Source organism: Aedes albopictus, chromosome 1 (assembly GCF_035046485.1).
Source record: "Aedes albopictus strain Foshan chromosome 1, AalbF5, whole genome shotgun sequence".
Lineage (NCBI taxonomy): Eukaryota > Metazoa > Arthropoda > Insecta > Diptera > Culicidae > Aedes > Aedes albopictus.
In genome coordinates, this window is record NC_085136.1 from 108,571,079 (window position 1) to 108,592,679 (window position 21,601).

Consider the following 21,601-nt stretch of genomic DNA (forward strand, 5'->3'; position numbering starts at 1 on the left):
AAGGGTGCATCCTCCCTACAAATGCCAATCAATGCCGCGTTACTCGACTCATTTTACAAGCAAACAAAGTAATTTTCCTATCGGCAGCCAGCGCCATCCAATGAACTCGCAAACGCAGTTCTGCTAAAGGCGAATAGATTAGTCGTGCCTAATTTGATCGCAGCTGACGCGAGACAATTCAATCACTCGATGCAATCACAATTCGATTACGAGTGGAGAAATGTTCAGTTTAATTTTATTGCTCCGGTTCGCATGCGTCTGTTTTGAATTTCACGCTCGTCGTCGTCTGTATAAATATTGTAAATCAACTTTGTAGCGCTCCGTCGGTGATGCGACGACGAGGCAGCATGCACCGGTGATAGTCGCACATCGTGTATCGCGCAAACGACCGCCCGACCAAGCGAACGCACACCACATCGCTAACGGTCCATGACATCCGACTGGGACATTGTTGCTCGTTCCCCGCTTGCATTCGTGCCTTAAACTAATGAGTAAGGAAAATTACGTGCCCTGTTAACGCTCGGCTCAGCTTCCTCACTGCAGTTGGTTATCCGGCTGCGTAAGCGCTAATTTTTCCTAGAGGTACAGGTCGTCCCCTCGCAGTTGCCATGCCTACTTTGCAGGGTACTCGGGTGAGATGCGATCTGCCTCTCCTGTCTTCTGAAATGTTTGAATTTACGGTCTCGTTTACGATAATTATCTTGAAAGAAATTTCTTCAAGGTTTGAACTTTTTGGCAAATTTTAGCCAATTAAACATAAAGTTTGTGTTGGAAAACAACTTTTTGAATGTTAGTTAAGAGTTTTTAATTGATTACCATGATAGTATTTTCTTCAAGGCTAGAACTTTCTGGTAAAAAAATGCGTGCATGTACACCTAGAACAAATGCTGAATGAAATATGCTTATTACAAAACACGTCACAACTGCGATTGCTTTATGGTAATCTAAAAATATGTCCCTAGATTAAGATAAAACGTGATAAGGCATAAGGATTGATCGCTGTTTTTTTTGTGAATGGACAAAAATAATAAAATATATACTTCATGTCATCTGTTTAAGGATACAACGTAGGAGGAACCGGTTTAATACGCGTCACCTGATTTAAACGTCTCACTTCAAGATCTCTCTGACAATAAAAGTTTTGCTGTAATATTTTTGCACTGATCGACAGCATTTTATATCTACTTAATCAATAAAATATGGATTTTTTCCATTTCTGTTGTAAGAAGGCGAAAAATCTTCTCGCATATTACTTGATTTAATAAACTTGATTTAATAAACTCTTTGCTCACTCGCGAAATTCATAATTAGTGCGGAAAAAGTGCCATTTGAAATGTCAAACGTGTATTTTAGGGTCAAAATTGCCAGCCCTTACTGCAGTAACACATTCAGAGCAGAAAATCGGAACCTTCCAAATGTGCATTTATTCCTACGAGCGGGAACTAATCACGTCGAATAAACAATGCCGTGATGCATGCAACGCTCAAATCCCCTAGTCTTGATGTTCGAGCGGCGCTTTTTCCCTTAGAAAAATTAGAAAAAAAACATATAAAAACCCATGGCATTGCTTTTAAGGGAGATGGGTATATAACGCGCCCCTTAATGTATGCATCACGGCATTTACTCGACGTTATTAGCTGCCACTCAAAGGAATTAATGCACATTTGAAAGGTTCTAGTTTTCGGCCAACCGTTACTGCAGTCATAATTCAAACGCCCATTGGCATTTTCCGAAGGTAGTCGATAACTCATATACTTGATACTTGATGGGCTCTAGAACTCGTAGCGGTGAGTCTACGCTCAAAGAAGCAATCGCCTGCACTGGTCTCAGTCCTGATCCATTCGCTTCCAGCCGCCTTGAACGTCCGTAAGTCCTCGTCAACTGGAAAAAGAGGAAAAGGTCGGCGTGTGCGCTGCCTACCCGAGCAGGAATGAATAACTGACCCATAACTGCAGCATACTCAAGTTAGATATTATATGTAATTGCAATCTATCTATATATCTATATCTATATCTATATATATAAAAATGAGTTTTAAGTCCCTTTGAGGCAACAAAACTCACGAACGGGTGGACCAATCAGGATGACTCTTGCATGGTTTGGTTCGTATTCATGGTGGCTGTGTTTATAAGTAGTAAAAGTTAAGAAAATCAACGAAAACAATAAGAAAATTGATAAAGTACTGATTTTCCCAGCTCGTAGGGAAGAGAATCAACCATATCGAAATGAAATCAATCTAGAGTGCGGTGCTGTTTTGCGCCCTACAGTTGTCAAACCAGCACAGCTTAGCAAGACAAAGTTTGCCGGGACAGCTAGTCTATCTATATATATAAAAATGAGTTTGAAGTCCCTTTGAGGCAACAAAACTCAAGAACGGTGGGACCGATCAGCATGACTCATGCATGGTTCGATTCGTATTCATGGCGGCTGTGTTTATATGTACAAAAAGTTACCAAAATTATCTAGAAAAGTATGAAAATAGTCAAGCTAATGTTTTTTTATGATCTGGGAAGGAATTCAACATGATCGAAATAAAAGCAATCTATAGATTCTGTGGGATACCCTATTATCCGTTGAAGTATATAATAATATATACCCCTCGGTTCGTTACCGATTGAGGTTCATCCAGCCAGTGAGTGTTCATTTCCAACACGAGCTCCACACGGAGAGACGAAACTACCCAAAAGTGAGTTCTTTCCACCCAACTTCGGGGTTGCGTGCGTCAAGCCAATTTTGAGTTGATGGAATCGATGTTTTTGTTGGGTTGTTCCCGCTTGCTTCCATGTGAAAAAAATACCTAAATTTAAGTTTTTTCCACTCAACCGAAATTATGACTAGGTTGTATTCACTCAAATTTGAGTACTGTGCTAGAAACTCAGTTTTGGCTTGACGCACGGAACTGCAAAAGTTGGGCTGTTTCTCTCTTCACTCTCTGACAACAACAGAAAGAGCGCATGAAAAGGGAGATAAAAAAGAACTCAAAATTGAGTTTAAAAGTACCTAATTTTGAGTTTTTCAGTTTCTCCGTGCACTGACGTACGCACGCAGAGTATTAACTCGGCCTCTTTCTCCTGTGGACCATCAACCCGGCAAGACGTGCACTTTTCGGCACTTTTGCTCGTACGCACTTTTTACTTACCACCATGCCTTCCGTAGATTCAGCCTCAGCCTCTACATCTACTGAGCAGCTTGAATCCGAATCAGGACGATTTTAATTCGGATTCGAACTACAAATCAAAGGTAGAGGTAGCTGCTGAGTCTGCTTTTGCTTTTGCCCGCGCACAACTGTTTGACAACGGGAGCTCGATCATTGGTGACGCCTACTATACCAGAGCCTACCTGATCAAACGAAAAACTACGCCGACAAGCATGAGCGCGCACGTGGTTCCTACTGATACATGTTTGTGTAGCTAGAAAAGACCACACTAAATGGGTGTTTTTCGTAATTACAAAAAACTTTGTATGCAACTCGTTGCAAAACTCGATTTTTTCAGCACTCGTCGTATTTATCCAACTCGGCAAGCCTCGTTGGATAAATGTACGACTCGTGCTGAAAAAATCATCATTTTGCAACTTGTTGCATAAATAACTATTGTGCATGCTGTTCGTATCGTGGCTAAGTGATTTGGTGGTTTTTATGCTATCACGGCTCGAGTTAACTTTGCAACGTTTAATTTGTGCTATCGGACTGCGACAACCGGAATTTTTTTACGGGCAGTGTGCGGCAATGTGTGCGGTTCCAGGAATGTGCCTTGATTTCAGCTTTCGTTCGTTTCGTGATGGAACGTATGATAGCTGCTTTGATGAATTGGGCCGCTGAGTAAGCTGTAAATGCTGAACACTTTCACGAAACGGGATGTTAAGTGAAGATAGTTGTATTTTAGGAACATGGCGTGAGTCGGGATGCTCGATGGAAGTTCCTTTATTCATCCCCGAGATGGGACACTCGGTGGAGTACAAATCTGCCATGGAGAGGGATTCTCTTTGGAGATTTTAGAAAGATTGTTCACGACGCGGGACGCTTGGTGAAATGTCCAGATAATAGTAACCAGTCACGAATCGGGACGTTCCGTGATGGCTGCTTCCATGAGATGGGGCGCTCGTTAAAACACAAAGGTAATAAGAAACCTAGTATGAAGCATTGCACTTACAACATGGGACGTGTTGTAGAATGTTTTTAATGAACATAGATCTGACGAGTTATAACCCTATAATGTGGGGTTTTCAGCATGCATTTTCAGCATGCTCTGTGAAGCATAGATAGTTAAGGTAGTCGGCAACAGGTACGTTCAGACGGCTAGCGACGGAAGAGTTCCGAGAATTGTCTGTTGCTTGTGAGGGTTTGCTTGGCTTTGTTAAAAACTCGCCAACTGGGTAAGGCATGTTTTGAGTGAGGACAGTTTTGATATAAGTTTCTGCGACTAGGAACGTTAAATGGAACAGAGAAATGGAGAACTGCAAGTAACCAACCAGAATGGTTTTACGTGCCCTAATCCTTGACAATGTGTATTTTTATGGACGGCCCAATTAAGTGGCCAAATTAACGTTTTAATCTCTGGAAAACGAATGTAGGTTTCGGAATTGAAGAGGAGATGGAAGAACGCCATGGCAGTGCCAAGCACTAGTGATATCTAAGCGGAAGTAATGAAGTTGTGACGTATTCATTCATAGTTCCAGTCAGGGTTGTAAATACACTATAAATTCGACGTAGTTGGCCAGTATAACAGGCGCAGTGTAAAACTGTTGCTAAGTCGCTAAATAATAAAAACAAAACACATAATTCTGTATAGAGATTAAGGGTTGAACGAGGAAGAGGATAAGCAAAAGCACGACAGAGGATGGTATTGTCTGTTTGAGGAATGTATCCGGGACCATGCAAGACTGTGTTTGTTGCAGTTCGGAAATTGCATGAGCTTCTGGAGCTTCTGTTCTGTTGGACAGAACATTCAAGAAAGAATATTGGATGAACTCGTATTCTGGCCGTACCCGTGACGGAGGGGATCCGCAGACGGTAAGGTGGGCTAATCATCATTCGTGAGAGAGTTAGTGTCAACTGGCAATGCTCTCTTGATTACAAAACTCTTTGTGTTACCGGATGGGGTGGCCCATGATTTCGCATTATGCTCTGGATCGGTCTGCTCGATGTACGATGGATGGGCATAGTTTGTTCGAGTTTGAAGAGCGCTCCCTACTCGGAGCAGTCAATACCAAGGGTTTTTGGTTTTGCATATCTTCGTCATACACGTGAGAACAATGTTAGCGCTGATGTGGTTCGATGCGCTACTAGAAGTTTGCTAGAGTGGGGTCGTTTGATTAATGGTTTGGCATTTTGGGTGATGTGATGTGGTTGCCATTTTTTCAAACTTTTCATCGTTTTCAATGATGAGTGGTCTCATTAGTAAGCGGTGTAAGATGTTAACATTGACAAGACTATATTCGCTTGATGCTTCAGCGGAAGTATTTACAATATTATTGTATTTCCATCGAGTCTTGAAGATACATGGTTGATAACAAAAACACCAGAAAACCTTAATCACAAGCAGAAGGAACCGGAAGTTGTCAATTTAGTTGCCTGGTTTTCCAAAAGGATCATTTATGCAAACATATTTTGGCACCGTTCACCTGCAGTAGTGATGAATTCACATTAAGGAATAATATTGTAGGTTAGAACATTTTACCCCATGTTGGCGTTTTGGACGATGTTCCCTTATCGTGGACGGAATATATACTGCCACTGGTTATGGTTTTGTCTCCTGATGATAAGCAATAGTTTTGGCAGAAGACGAGGATGGTTGTTAATTGAGAACAACATGCTGCCGAAGACCGCCTAACTTAAGAACCGGTATCGGGGCGAAATATATACATGTGCGTGTATTTTTCGCGTAACTCTCGCAAGCCAAAGTGATTTTGTGATGTTCGTTGATTTGAGGGTATGTTACGTGTAATTGAGTTGTAATATGGAAGACTATTGAACATACAATATATTTTGTTGATAGTCATTGACTGAAGTTGTTTTGCATTTGCGCCGATTGTTGCATTTGGTACCAACCAGGCCACTCATGTTTATCGGAAGAGACAGGTAGCATCTTATCCCACTGGATTTTATTGGCAATGATTTGTATATAGATATATAGACGCAATGCTTCAAACAGGTTACATTGAGTGCCATGGTTATAACCTTTATTCAATGCATTCTAGTTACTTTTGGCGAGTGAAGCAAAACAACTGCGTTTTTGCTTCTGCATCGTTCTTAATTAAAACGAATCAGTTGAAATTGAAAATACTGACTTTGAATATCAGTAGGTGGTTGAAGTTCAGCAGACAGCGGTCAAAAGAATTTCGAAAGCATACATTTCTGAGAATGCCGCTCGGGTTGTCAAGACGACTATCAAAACAAAAACAAATCAACGACGCTGGCGCCGCTGGGCGTCGGTGCAGACGACCGTAATTTGACAATTTTCGTCACTGGTTATAAGCAGTAGATGACCAACGGACAATCTGTGTTTACACGAGCGCACACTAGATTGCGGTAGTGAGCAAGCATCAAATAGGAGCGAAAACAATGCAAGCGACTGTCCTGATGAGATCTAACGATGGAGAGTGAGAAGAGTGAGTTTGTTTCAACATGACCTTTGTGTTGTGTTGTGGTGGGGAGGTATAACGAATAATAAGGATGAAGGTGATTGTGCGAACTCTGGGAGAGAGAATTTGAAATGTTGGAAGAAGCATAATCTTTCGATTTGTGACATGATTCATTTGTGAATTATTATTCTGAATGCTGAACGCCATCTGTGTGCCACGGAGGGTTTTTCCGGAGTTGAAAAGATATATTCATCGCAGTTGTGAAAATGAATACAATGCGTTGACATGGTCCTCGAGGATAGATGACCTTTGAAATATTTTGTAAATTTAAGTTATCAATAATGTTCGATAGGCCTTACCTAAAAAATTTACGTTTGAAGATTTGAAGATATAAAAGAGTTGAAAAAATTACATGCCTAAATAGGTAATAATTCTCATTTAAAGATTCGTAGAACTTTTATTTGTATCAAACACAATTTCATAACTAATCCACCTGCATTCCGGCAAACAATGTATCGAATTTGTAATCGGTAAAAATAGTCGAGTTATGCTGAGATATTCATTGGATTAATTGTTAAGTAGATGTATGTATGTTGTATATGTTTGGCTATTGTTGAATATTCCCATGGAGCTAAAGTTGGAATCCAATTGAGTTAACAATTACCGATTAACCAGTGGACATTACTTATATGTTCACATGTAGGTGTGGCATTTTCGAAGACTTTCTTGGAACAGTGTCTTGCTTAGTTTTTAGCAGTTCACTTTGAAAATTTAGTTTTTTGATATCTATCTATTGTTAGTCTGGTTTATTCCTTAATTTTTGAATGTAGAATGCATAAAGAGCCAGTTTGTAAAGTAGGTTCTTGTAAGCTGGCGGTGATGAAACACGGGAAATTGCTGTTTTAAGAGCGTTGCATCAGAGATTATGGCGTATTCGGTGCTCCGAGAAGTTCAGGTGTTTTGACAGATGTATTATCTATGTGGCATGTAGGTATGTAACGAGATGGATTCATGTCAATGTATACGTGCAGGTTCTTTTTTATCTCATGTGAATCTAATTCCTGAGTGGCAGCTATTTCGCTACTTCATGGGCATCTTCATTTTTTTTTAGAGAAGGAGTGGGATGTGGGATACCCTATTATCCGTTGAAGTATATAATAATATATACCCCTCGGTTCGTTACCGATTGAGGTTCATCCAGCCAGTGAGTGTTCATTTCCAACACGAGCTCCACTGACGTACGCACGCAGAGTATTAACTCGGCCTCTTTCTCCTGTGGACCATCAACCCGGCAAGACGTGCCGAGCAGCAGCGTGGAGTAAGTACCGACGCCGCCGTTGGGCAATTCTCTGTGGATGATTGTCGGATTTGCACAGATTCCTCGAGGAATTTCTAGAAGAGTTCTGAAGTAATGCATGGAGAAAACGCTGAAGGAATCCCTGAAAGAATTTCTGTAGGAATTGTTGGACAAGTCCGTTGCGAATATCCTAACTAAAGGAATGCGTGTAGGAATTCATGAAGGAATCTCCAGAAGAACTCCTGGAGAAATCTGTAGAGGTATTCCCAGAGGAATTTCTGGCATAATTTGTGGAGAAATTCCTGGGGGAATTGTTAGAGAAATCTGAAGAAAATTCTGGAAAAAATCTCCTAAAGAATTCTTAGGGAAATATCAGGAATGATTCCTGAAGAAATCGTAGATGGAGTTCTTGGAGAAGTTCTGAAGCAATCCTTAGAAGAGTTTCTGGAGAAATCTCTGTAGCAGCTCCTAAAGAAATCGCTGGAGGAATTCCTTACGCAAGTCCAGAAGAAATCCCGGAAGCAATTTCAAGAGGAATTCCTATGGAAATCCCCAAAAGTTCCTGGAGAAAGTACTGAATTAATTCCTGGAGGAGAAGCTTTAAGAATACAAAAAGGAATTCCTGGGGGAATCTTTGGAGGAATTTTTTATACAAGTTGTTCCAAAAAGACCACAGAAGAAATTCCTGAGTTAAGCTCTGGAGAATTTTTTGGGGGAACCCCTGGAGGATTTCCTGTAGGATATCCTGAAGGAAACTGCCCATGATCGCATAGTCGACGTAACCACCATTGACAATGGCAGCATTCACAAGCTAATATCTATCAATTGTGCATAATTGTGACCAGTTTTATTCAATAGAGCACAAGATCTAATCACTAGCTAGATGTCAAAGTAAAAAAAAAAACTTAAACTTTCCATTATTCATTGTCAAAATATTGAAAATGTGTTAAAAACTACAGTGGCGCTTACGTCACTTATGCGATTATGGGCAGGAAAGTCAGTAGGGATTCCCGGAGGAATCTCTAGGGAAACTTATGGAGGAATCTCTAGTAGAATTCCTAGAAGAATTTCTGAAGGAATTGCTAGAGGAATCTCTAGAGGCATTTCTTCATTCGATCATAGGATTGAGCTTCAAACTTTTTATTTACTATAACCTCACATTTTCTCAAGCGGTCCTCAAAGCACCGACGAACCGACGTACGACGTACAGCTTGAACAAATAAATAAATCTGGCGTTCGATTTGAATTGGTCGAATCTACATAGGAATCACAGCAAACTTAGGACCTATTCAAATCAAACGCCTGAAATTCAAATTTGTTGTCCCCGACGCCATGATGAAACATAAGCTTCGGCGGTGTTCAAAGGCCGCTTCTGGATTTCCCAAGCGGTCCTCAAAGCATGCTTTATATTTAGGGAGCGTCCATAAATTACGTCACGCAAAAAATGCCAATTTTCAACCCCCCCTCCCCCCTATGTCACACTTTTTGTATGAGACCTCTCAAATTTTTGTATGGGTTGTCACACTTTACTGAACCCCCCCTCCCCCCTAAAAGCGTGACGTAATTTATGGACGTTCCCTTATCTGAGCAGCCCCTCAACTCGATTTTGGTAACTTGGTAACATCATTACCGTACTTCATTAGAGTAACAACATTTCAAATTCGTCCACAACATATAACTTTGCACCACCTAGCAACTCTGATGAGATCACAGTTTCAACTCCAACCCGACTTCGGTTTCGCCTGTACTAAAGTTTGTTTGAGTTTGTTTGACGTTAGTACAGTTATAGCTGAAGAATACTAAACTCAGGTAGCTATGGTAAACTGAATATCTATATACTAGAGTCAGTCTAGTTAGAGTCTGGCGGACTGTCACTTTCGATCGGAGCCAATCGAGCATGACGTCACGGTGTAGCATTTATCGGTGAGGACACTATGACGTCATGCTCGATTGGCTCCGGTCGAAAGTGACAGTCCGCCAGACTCTAATTATAGGGACTCTACTATGGGCCTTTTCATTTGACGTCTTAAATCAGCTGATTTCTGGACGAACATTTGAAAAGGGCCTATCTGCTTTTTGTAAACAAACATATTTTTGTCTCTGTAGGGCCCATCTGCATCCACCCACGCACATCAACACCCTTAACAGATAGCTTGAAGAACACTCTTTCTGATAAGGGTGTTGACGTGCGTGGGTGGATGCAGATGGGCCCTACAGAGACAAAAACATGTTTGTTTACGCAAAGCAGATAGGCCCTTTTCAAATATTCGTCCAGATTTTTCGGGCCTTTGACAGCTCTTCTATGGAGATGACACGTTCGTGTTAGCAGCTGTTGTTCAAGCTTTGTAAACAAATGCATGCACAGATCTGCCACATGAAAAAGCCTATATACGACCTGAAAGAGGTACTAAAAAGCCCTGCATAACAGATAAAATACCTAACATAATATCTAGTGTGTATTCTGTGCATAACACTGTATGATGACATAAGGTATGGCAATTATAGACACTATAGATTCCATAGACTCGCGAAGGCGAAGACAACTGTAGCCAAACGAACTGTCAGTTCGTGTAGCCAAACGAGCATGACGTCACGATTTCAATGGCGACAATGGATTGCGTGACGTCATATTCGCTCGGTACACTCTAAATTCACGGTAAAACACACTAAAATCGTATTGCTCAACCATGTCTCCGCGAGTCTATGGAATCTATAGTGTCTATAATGGCAATACCTATATGATAATCGGCGATTTTTCCATACAAATTGTGATTTTTACATAATTGAAAAAAGGCACATAGGATTTGATGACGCATCCCAGCTTTTGGACGTTATTTCGCATAAAAGCGCGTCGTTGGGACTAAGGCGTTGGTACCCCGAACGTTATGATAATAGAGTTAATAAACTATAGAGGACGAATGTCGCTGGCGTCGCTGCCGAAACATCTCTTGCTGGCGAAGATAGGCCGGGCTATAAGTGTCAAAGCGAAAAAGTATGCAGTTTGACAGATAGATACCCGACATGTTTTCGAACGAGAACAAAGGGAACAGCAGCGACATTCGTCCTCTATAGTTTCTTAACTCTATTGTTATGATCCACCCCCTTGCCAACTCCACATTGCAATTATATATATTACTAGCTGCTGTCCCGGCAAACTTTGTCTTGCCCACTTGTGATGGTTTGACAACTGTCAGGGTCATTGCAGCACCGCCCTCTAGATTGCTTTTATTTCGATCATGTTGAATTCCTTCCCAGATCATAAAAAAACATTAGCTTGACTATTTTCATACTTTTCTAGATAATTTTGGTAACTTTTTGTACATATAAACACAGCCACCACGAATACGAATCGAACCATGCAAGAGTCATGCTGGGGCCCATATAGCCGAGGCGGTAAACGCACGGGTACTCAGCATGACCATGCTGAGGGTGACGGGTTCGATTCCCGGTCGGTCCAGGATCTTTTCGTAAAGGAAATTTCCTTGACTTCCTTGGGCATAGAATATCTTCGTGCCTGCCACACGATATATGCATGCAAAATGGTCATTGGCAGAGGAAGCTCTCAGTTAATAACTGTGGAAGTGCTCTTAGAACACTAAGCTGAGAAGCACCCGAATAAAAATTTGCATTAGCCTGACATTTAATTTTGATGTGTACATCAACATCAAGTTTTAATGTACTTCTGTTGTTGAACATTAGATTCCCGTAACGTGGGTAGATCACCTTATAATGGTGCGTTACGGCGTAAGATCTACCATAACCAATTTTGATTTCGTAATTTTCCAGCTTGATTTAAATGCAAGAAAATTATAAGATCAAAATTTGGTTTACTTTTCTGTGTATTGTTTTATTTTTGTATTTTGTTTTTTCACTACTAATATACAATTTTTCGTGTTATTTGCTTGATTTTAACTTCAACTTTAATAAAATAACGATTTGTTTCAGCGCTGTTCAGGTAAATAACGTTGGAATTGTAATGTAAGTCAATTAACATTCTATGTATCATAATCATAATATTTATTGTTTCAGGTAAAATCAGGTAATTGGTCAACTATATAATTAAATATATTTAAATTACATGATACTTGGGATATTGGGAGGGGTAGCCTAAGGAAGCTAAATGAACTGGTTTCTGGACAAATGTTCGTGGGGTGGCCAGACTTTGTCACGAGATAACAACCATCGTGTTGTCTTCCGAAGGTCTCCAGTAAATTTAGCTTACCCTGCTACAACAAACCATCAGGTAGATCATTCCCTTCCGGTATGACTCTGCAGCCATAGGTAATCCTTGCGCTGATGGTGGGTACACAATCATCATCATCATCATCACTTCTGTTGTTGAACATTAGAATACATTACGAATTAGATGTGTTTATGCAAGGTAACATAATGTATACATCAGGAAATCAAATGTTTTTTGATGTCAAGAATATTATCCAGAACATCAAAACCTGACGTTTTCAGATGTTTTTCGATGTACAAAAACGTTTTTCTGATGTATGTTGATGTAAAAAACATTAGATTCAGACGTTCCCTGATGTATATTGATGTATGAAAACGATACATTCCAACGTTTTTTCTGATGTTTTGCGATGTACAAAACGTCAAATCTAGACGTTTTTATATGTTTTTTTTACGCACAGAAACATTCGATTCGCATGTATTTCTGATGTTTTCAGATGTTTTGAATGTTTTCTGATGTTGAACGTTAGAATACATTGCGATTTAGATGTGTTTATGCAAAGTAACATAATGTATACATCAGGAAACCAATAGTTTTTTGATGTCAAGAATATTACCCAGAACATTAGAACCTAATGTTTTTAGATGTGAAAAAACATTAGATATAATTGTTTTCTGATGTATGTTGATGTATGTAAACGTTAGATTCGAATGTTATTCTAATGTTTTTCGATGTAAAAAACGTAACATTTAGTCCTCACATGTTACCTTAAATTTTAAGGTGTTGTCTTTACCGTTTGCTAAAGGGGCACATCAGGCCCAAAGAGGGTCACCATGTGGTCCGGTAACCCTCTTCAAAAATGCATATCAGAATTTTTGATATACACAATACACGAGCCGACACTTCCCTTTAGATAATAGGAGAACCAAGTTCGTTATCGATTGATATCTTCGTGGTTCAACGTTAGAATCTGATGTCACCCCGTTTATTTCGAAGTTTTTACGTACTTCAATTTACTTAAGCATGACGTTTGCATCTAATGTTTACATACATCAATATACATCAGAGAACGTTTAAGTCTTATGTTTTTGCACATTCAAAAACTTCTGTAAACATTTAAATTTAATGTTTTTGCACATCAAGAAATGTCTGAAAACATCAGGCTGTGATGTTCTGGGTATTGTTCATGACATCAAAAACATAGGATTTCCTGATGTATGCTAGCTTGCATAAACACAGTAAATCGCAATGTAATCCTGATGTAGGAGACATCAGGGAACGTCTGAAACTAATGTCCTTGATTTTAACAGAGTTAAACGTTCAACATCAGTACGACATTAGCTCATAATGCAACATTAGAATCTAACGTTTTCAGATGTATCTTGATGTTTATCATTACATCGGTTTACATTACATGACGTTACTTTTTAATGTAACATTAGAGCCTAATGTCTTTAAATGTTTCTTGATGCTTATACTTGCATCATTATACATCAGCATAACGTTATAGTTTGATGTAACATCAGAACTTAATGTTTTCGGATGTATCTTGATGCTCATGAGTACGACCTTTTACATCAGCATGACGTTGCATTTTGATGTGACATCAGATCCTAACGTTTTTTTATGTATCTTGATGCTCATATGCACATCGTTTTACATCAGTATGACATTAGATGCTAATGTAACATTAGAGTCAGATGCATTGTCATGTTTTCATATGTCAAACTGAAGTCAGAGTACATTAAAGCTACAACATAAAACGACAGAACTAAGGCCAGTAGTACACAGGGTCAAATATTTGACAAGGAAAGAACTCAAGAAACAACATCAGTTTGACACTAATGAAAATTCGATCGAGTCAAACAAGATGTTTGAGCATTGGTTTCTTTTTGGACAAATATTTGACCCTGTGTACTAGCAGCTTAAGTGTATTGATGTTGTTTGCTAATGCTTAGCTACATCTCAATTTGTATTCGGGCAGGCTTTGTCCCAGTGAGGACGTTACGTCAAGAAGAGAGAGAAGAGTCATGCTGATCGATTCCAACATTCCGATTTTGTTCTCGTGTTCAAAGTTTATTATTTTCCATTCGCGATGGAAATTTTGATGGATAGTTGTTACAAAATTAGCTAAAATAGGCTCAAAACAATGTTCATCCTTCTCCTCGCTTTCCAACGGCTTGACAGCGGCAAATGGAGATATCGTGACAACAGTTTTGATTATATCCGCAGCACCTATAACAATACTCTTCAATCAATCACACAGGTTCAACAAGGCTTGGCTCCCGATGAGAGAGCATATTGAGTCAGTCCGCGATACTCAGATAATATCTAATTTTGGTATGCTGCAGTTATGGGTCAGTTATTCATTCCTGCTCGGGTAGGCAGCGCACACGCCGACCTTTTCCTCTTTTTCCAGTTGACGAGGACTTACGGACGTTCAAGGCGGCTGGAAGCGAATGGATCAGGACTGAGACCAGTGCAGGCGATTGCTTCTTTGAGCGTAGACTCACCGCTACGAGTTCTAGCCCATCAAGTATCAAGTATTAGTTAGGATATCCGCAACGGACTTGTCCAACAATTCCTACAGAAATTCTTTCAGGGATTCCTTCAGCGTTTTCTCCATGCATTACTTCAGAACTCTTCCAGAAATTCCTCGAGGAATTGCTCCAGGGATTGTTCCAAGAATTCCACCAGGAAATACCCTTGGAATTGCTACAGGAATTTATCCAGGAATTCTTCAAGGGTTTCTTTCAAGGATTTTTTCCAGCGACTCCTACAGGAATTGCTCCAAAGATTTCTTCAGGAATTACTTCAGGGATTCCACCAGGATTTCTCCTAGACATTCTTCTAGGAATTATTCCGGGCATTCTTCCAGGGACTCCTCTTTGGATTCTTGCAAAGATTGCTCTAGGAATTCCCCAGTAGTTCTTCCAGGAGTTTCTCCTGATATTCCTCCTGGAATTCTTGCAGACATTCCTCCAGGAATTTCTCCAGGGTTCTCTCGAGGAATACTTCCAGAAATTACCCCAGGAATTTCTTCAGGAATTCCTCCAGGAATTAATCTATGAATTCCTACATAAAGTCTGTCAGCAGTTCCAGGGATTCCTCCAGAAATTCTTCAAGGGTTTTCTCTAAGAAAAAAAAAATCTGGATTTTTTTCCGGAGATGCCTCCAGTAATTTTTCCAGATTTGCCTGCAGAAATTGCTGCAGGGTTTCCTTCAGGAGTTCCACCAGGAATTCCGCTAAGAATTTCTCCAGGAACTTCTTCAAGGATTTTTCCAGGGATTACAACACGAATTTCTCCGGGAATTCCCCCAGGAATTCCTTCAGAAATTCATTTGTTGATTTCTCCAGGAATTCCACCAGAAACTCCTCCAGAAATTTCTTCACGGATTTCTTCAGAAATTCTTCCAGGTAATTCTTCAGGATTTTTGAAGGGATCCTCCAGGCATTCATCCAGGAATCCCTCCAGGGATTTCTCCACTTTTTTTTAAGGTTTCCCCCATGGTTTCCTTCAGGTATTCCTTCGAAGTGCAAATTGCTCCAGGAATTTCTCTAAGAATTCTTTCAGAAATAGAAAAATAATTGAAATGAAAATCTGCTAGAATTTCTCTAGAGGTTTCTCCGACAATGTATCCAGTAATTCTTTCAAGAATGTCTCAAGAGATTCCTCCAGGAATTCCTTGATAGATTCCGCCAGAAATTCCCACACATCCACGAATTTCTCTAGGAACTCCTCCAGGAATTAGCCCATACCTAGACATTTAGGTACTGTCATGAATAGTATTTCATGTAGGTAGATATTATATGTACACAATCGTTAGGTAGACACTACAAAAAATTCATTCTGGAGTTCCTTCAGAACTTTCAGGAAACCTTGAATCAACATTACCAGGGATGTTCCCGAGAATTTCTACAGGATTATCCGATGATTTTTTTTTTTCAATTGCTTCAAGAACATCTGGAGGAATTCCTCCAGCAAATAGTATTGGAAACACAAAAAATACAGCAGCGCAGATTTTGGTTGCGTAAAAGTCACTGTAACTTAAATATTTCAAACAAAGGGTGAAAACACTAGACTTCGCCCCCTAAAATTCATACATAAAACATGGGATTTGTATGAAGGGGCGAAGACTAGAGCAGTAGCGAAGTCTAGTGCTTTTACCCTATAAGTACTTACATACTAAAAGTTCTTTCAGATATTTCTCCAGGAAATCCTTCAGGAATTCACTCAGGGATTTATCTAGGAAATGCACCAGGATTTATGTTCGAGAGTGATTTAGTTCGTAAAGAATTATGAGGTTGTTAATAATAATAATAATAATAATAATAAAAAAGCTCTTGCAAAAGACCGTTGATTGATCGCATTGTTGTATTTTATACAAAACGTAGAAAAAATCTCGCTTTTTGTACTCAGCAATAGCGCGGTGCTGGTGAGGGTGGCCAAACGCGCGACTGGCGGAAGGTTAAGGAATGTGAATCAGCTGCTATCATTGCGCTTCCGAATAGAACATGAAGAAGAACAAAAAACTATGAGAACGCTCGTTGTTTATTTGGTATAGTCCTTGCTTATAAAACCAACTGCATGCTTATCAAAGTCCGTGCACCCTGCATCCATAAAACATTATCACCCATAACTCGTTCCTAATCCAAATTTAAAGTCCCTCTCCTTGCCACTCTAATCTGTCATCTTATAGTTAACAATCGTGTCCAGTTTGTGCAGCCCGGTGGAGAACGACTTCAACTGCACGGTCTGTGCATTCTGGATCTGCACGTCTCCGGTTTCGTTCCACTTCTCCGGCACGTCCGTATTCTTCAGCGTGTGGATCAATACATCAAAGGTGCAAATGTACTCGATGAGCGGCAGATAGCTGATCGTGGCGGCAATTTGTCTCATCACGTCCCGGATTTCCGCCTGGATCTTTTTCAGCTCCTTGGACGAGGTCGGATTGGCCGGATCGATCTTAGGCCCATCGCCCGGCTCGTTTTGCACCTTGAAATCCCAACACTCCAGCACTTCCTTGGTATGCACGTTGGTGATGACCATGGATATCTTTTCCACCTCGTTCCGTGCCAACCAATCCTGCACCTGGCAGAGGACGTTCTGCAGGAAGGCAATGATCTTTTCGTCCTTGGACATCAGGATTGTGAGACCGTACTGCTGCACGCTGGTGAACTGCTCCGGAGGGTAGATTCCCCGCTGGAACAGGATCGAGTTGATGCCGTAATCTGTTGGGGCGAATTGAGATGTTTATAATCGTGGAAGGTGGAAGAATCAGTTGGACTTACTCAGATATTCCGTTATGATGGCAGCCGATCCTTTGAGGGTGATTGCATTTTGAGTGCTGGTTGCCATTTTCAGACTACTGGTAGGAACTGTGTTACACGCAGTTAACACAAAAGAACGCAAAATCACAAAACTTCACAAATTTCCGTTGATTATTAAAAACATAAAAACAATCTCGCGACTTGTAACGATCTTTGTGTGATTTTAATTTCTGATTGAGCACTGTGGTGGGCCAGGGCGCGAGCGGGCGGCGAGCAGTGTACCGGCGCGACAACAAACTGTCAGCTGGAAGCTTTTGAGAGAAGAGAGAAATAATAAGCTTTCGCTCTCGTTTTTGTTGATTTCGCGCCGGCGGCTTAAATTAGTGCTTCGAGCCGCCAACGCCATTCTTTATTTACGCAAGAACTGCAGGCCAAACATTTCTAAAGGGCCTATCTGCAGAAGAGAGGCTCTCTTTGAGAAAGTGAACAAAGAGAGCCTCTAAAATGCAGATAGGACCTATTGAAATGTTTGGCCAGAACTGCCACACGCTGCGTTATAAAAATTGAATGTACATCGGGTTTCTTTCCACAGAATGTTAGAATTCATGCTATATATTATCATATGCAGAAAGTTTTAAAATATTTCATCGGGGAAATTTTCACCTTTTTAGCTGTTTTTCATACAAATTTGCATGAAGTTTTCATTTTCGGCCAATTTCTCTCCCATACAAAATGTATGGAAAAAATTTCACCGATAGACTATTTTGAAACCATCTGCAAATGAAAATATAGCTTGAATGCTGATGTTTGGTGGAAAGAAACCCGATGTACATTCATTCACGGAGAGACGAAACTACCCAAAAGTAAGTTCTTTCCACTCAACTTCGGGGTTGCGTGCGTCAAGCCAATTTTGAGTTGATGGAATCGATGTTTTTGTTGGGTTGTTCCCGCTTGCTTCCATGTGAAAAAAGTACCTAATTTTAAGTTTTTTTCACCCAACCGAAATTTCGACTAGGTTGTATTTACTCAAATTTGAGTACTGTGCTAGAAACTCAGTTTTGGCTTGACGCACGGAACTGCAAAAGTTGGGCTGTTTCTCTCTTCACTCTCTGACAACAATAGAAAGAGCGCATGAAAAGGGAGATGAAAAAGAACTCAAAATTGAGTTTAAAAGTACCTAATTTTGAGTTTTTCAGTTTCTCCGTGTTTGTTATTATCTGTTGGTTCAGACATAGCGTGTGCCACTTTACCGGGTGCAGCCTCCTGTCACGCGGCCATGTTTTTGAGGTCAACATCAAAATCCAGGAACAGCAATTGACTGTGACTGAATCATATCAATAACAATTCTAAATTTTATGGAAACTTTCTTCCCGTGAAGAAGACGAGCTGGTACTATTACGACTTTATTTTGAAATAAATAATTGCGAAATTAAAAAGTCATGTTTTGCCTCAACTGTTTTAAAAGGTGAAAAAAATTTCTGTTGTGAAAAATGTTTCGACGTTTTTAATTATTGCTCCTGGAATTATGTTTGTTTACAAACTTTGCACTGTCATGGGGAACCAACCGCCCGAGGCGCCGCTATTGTATTCAACGAGGCAGCTGAAAGTGGGAACCAAAGATTTTGGCTCGTTATTTTCCTGTGGGGCAGTATTGCGGAGACAGGAGGCTGGATTTAATAATTAAATTATTTTGTGTGTCCGTGAAATGTAATCCTTCACTGTACACTGATAAAATTCCAATGATTTTTATTATGTTTCTGAACACATATTTTTTTAAAAACCAACACACTTATCACACTCATATCGTTGTGGTATGATGTGTATTGTGACTGCTAATTCAAACTATGTGTGAAGACCACATGGTGGAAATTCAAATGGACTCACGCATACTTTAAATATGGTGGGTGAACTACAATGAACACCAACAATCCTTCATTAGCGCGTGAAATTGCTTTGGTTACAACAACCATTTTGTAGTTCTCGTCTCGGTTCTGATTTATTGCATCTCGAGGGCGAAAACAATTTCAAAACGAGTAATATCGTTCTTTAGACATTTTCTGGTAAGTGAAACTCTACTTTAGTGCGTGGATAACATTGTAGCCTTGATTGTAGCTAAATAAATATGTTCCTTCAAGGGTCGTAATGTGTGCCGTGCTCAACCACTGGACTGACGGTGCCGCCGTAGCTCCAGCGAGCCAGAATCCAATTTCGTTCCGGATATCTTCGTGCCCAACACTAAAAAATGCTCCAGCTGCTGCACACGGATAGTAAGGGATAGTATAACGACAGGCCAGACTCCTTGGGTACTTCTTGACTGGTTCTTCAGACGCGGACAGCTCTTAAAATTTTGATACACCGTTATGTACGAGGCAAAAACTTTCCAAGCTTCGGACATCACCCCGGAAGTTACTTCGTCAGTGATTGTGAATAATGCAGGGAATAATGCGAAGTTGTGTGCATGGCTAGATGCTTTTAGTATAATAAATGGAAATACGACATTTTTTCTTTTACTTTGAAATCAAATTTAACGAAAAATGAGCAAAAAACCTGGCAAAAAATAAACATAGCAGCATATTAAAGTCACTGTGTATTAATTGAATATATGTTCAAGCAGCTACAAAATTCATATGTTTGACTTATACATTCAATGTTTGAAAAGTTCATCCGCAAATATAAGTCTGACACATAAGCTTCATGTTCAGTATCTAATTGCAAAAATCTATATAGGCTGACACATAAGTCCAATATGGATATTTTTTGTAGTGTACTTTTGTGAAAGCTCAACCAAAAAGCCGCCGAAATTGTTTGGCGGTTTTCGTCTCTAATTTTCTGCTCAATGAACATTTGTAATGTTCCTAGATAGTGGGTCAATGGGTATGACAAAATGGTCAAAATTGGAATAGAATTTTTACGTTAAATATATTTTCTTGTTCTGTCATATGGTTCGGTTTGCAATAATCAATTTTTCATTGTAGGTACATGTTTCCAACAATGTTTACAACAGCGACAGCATTATAATAATTATAATCACATTTGAAGGATAGTGAACGACTATTGGGGTTCTTAAGGGTAATTCGACATTGATTTTTCTTAAGGGCCTAACTGACTTGATCGATTTCTCTTCGTCGACTCTCTCTTTCGCTAATAACTTGATCAAAACAAACAGAATCATTTTTTTTTTTGTTTCTAGAGCAAGATGTAGTCGCATTCTTCGCATTTCAACCACAAAAAATCTATGGGTATCAAATGGACGCACCCTAGTTTGAAGAGCCACCCTACAGAGAAAGTTGTTGTCGTCAACATTGTCATCGTTCGCGACTCGAGGAAAACACGCTGTATTCGATTCGAGAGAATAAATCAAGTTTTATAGTTATAAACGCTCGCATTCTTTACTTCTTCCGGTGTCATCCCCCACATTGGTGACCCCGACGTGATTTCCGGTTCGGTGTGCGTTCGGTTCGCGCCTGTGTCGTTGGATTTTTCGTTTTTTCTGCTGATCCTTCAACCTAACCTCATACCGACATGAATACGGGCAGCTCGAATCAACAAACAGCAAACGCTGCAAATCAACAAGGCGCAGCCGCTGCAGTTTCAATCAAGCTTCCGGAATTTTGGAAAAGTGACCCGGAAATGTGGTTTGCCCAAGCCGAGGCGCAGTTCATCCTGGGGAATATAACGAAAGACGACACCAAGTTCTACCATATCGTGGCTAAACTTGATCAATCGGTGATTTGCCATGTAGCCGATTTGGTCTCGAATCCGCCGCAGGTGGACAAGTATATGGCCATCAAGGATCGCTTGGTCTCTCGGTTTGCGCTTTCCCCCCAAACTCGCCTGGAACGTCTTCTTGGATCATCGGATCTCGGCGACATGCGTCCGACCCACCTTTCAGCAAAAATGCAAGAGCTGGCAGCCGGTCTGAATGTCAACGACGATCTCTTGAAAATGCTGTTTCTCCAACGTATGCCTCAGCATATTCGTCCAGTGCTAACGATCAGCGACGGAACATTACCCAAGCTAGCGGAGATGGCGGACAAGCTGACTGAGATCCCGCGGGTTGCCGCTGTTGCAGCGAATCCGCTAACGAATCCAGCTCCCAATACGATGTTTGATCAGATGGATAGTCTTAAAGAACAATTGGAGGTTCTCAGCACGGAAGTTCGCCGGTTGCAGCAGTTTTCCGGAAGTCGTCGTAGAGCTCGTTCAACATCTCGTTCAAGGATCCGAAACAACAGTGCAAGTGCGGAGTTTTGCTGGTACCATCGGA

The 21,601-nt window shown here is 40.4% G+C and overlaps 1 protein-coding gene and 1 non-coding gene across 2 annotated transcripts; one reads left to right on the forward strand and one right to left on the reverse strand.

The window, feature by feature from the left end:
- The first annotated feature begins 474 nt into the window (after positions 1-474).
- Positions 475-651, forward strand: LOC115269585 (U12 minor spliceosomal RNA). Its single transcript, XR_003898816.2, has one exon. It is a non-coding gene; the product is annotated as a U12 minor spliceosomal RNA (small nuclear RNA).
- Positions 652-16,597: 15,946 nt separating this feature from the next.
- LOC109433013 (mitotic spindle assembly checkpoint protein MAD2A) lies at positions 16,598-17,616 on the reverse strand. Its single transcript, XM_019709398.3, has 2 exons — positions 17,356-17,616; positions 16,598-17,295 (listed from the first exon to the last, which is right to left on the reverse strand). The coding sequence occupies exons 1-2, from the start codon at positions 17,420-17,422 to the stop codon at positions 16,745-16,747; spliced, it is 618 nt and encodes a 205-aa protein (XP_019564943.2). The 5' UTR covers positions 17,423-17,616; the 3' UTR covers positions 16,598-16,744.
- Positions 17,617-21,601: the final 3,985 nt, after the last annotated feature.

Bases quoted from the DNA above. Each gene is read 5' to 3' on its own strand.
- LOC109433013 (XM_019709398.3), bottom strand. From the start codon at position 17,422: ATGGCAACCAGCACTCAAAATGCAATCACCCTCAAAGGATCGGCTGCC. The intron at 17,296-17,355 runs GTAAGTCCAACT...TCGCCCCAACAG, and splicing joins CATCATAACGGAATATCTGA to ATTACGGCATCAACTCGATC.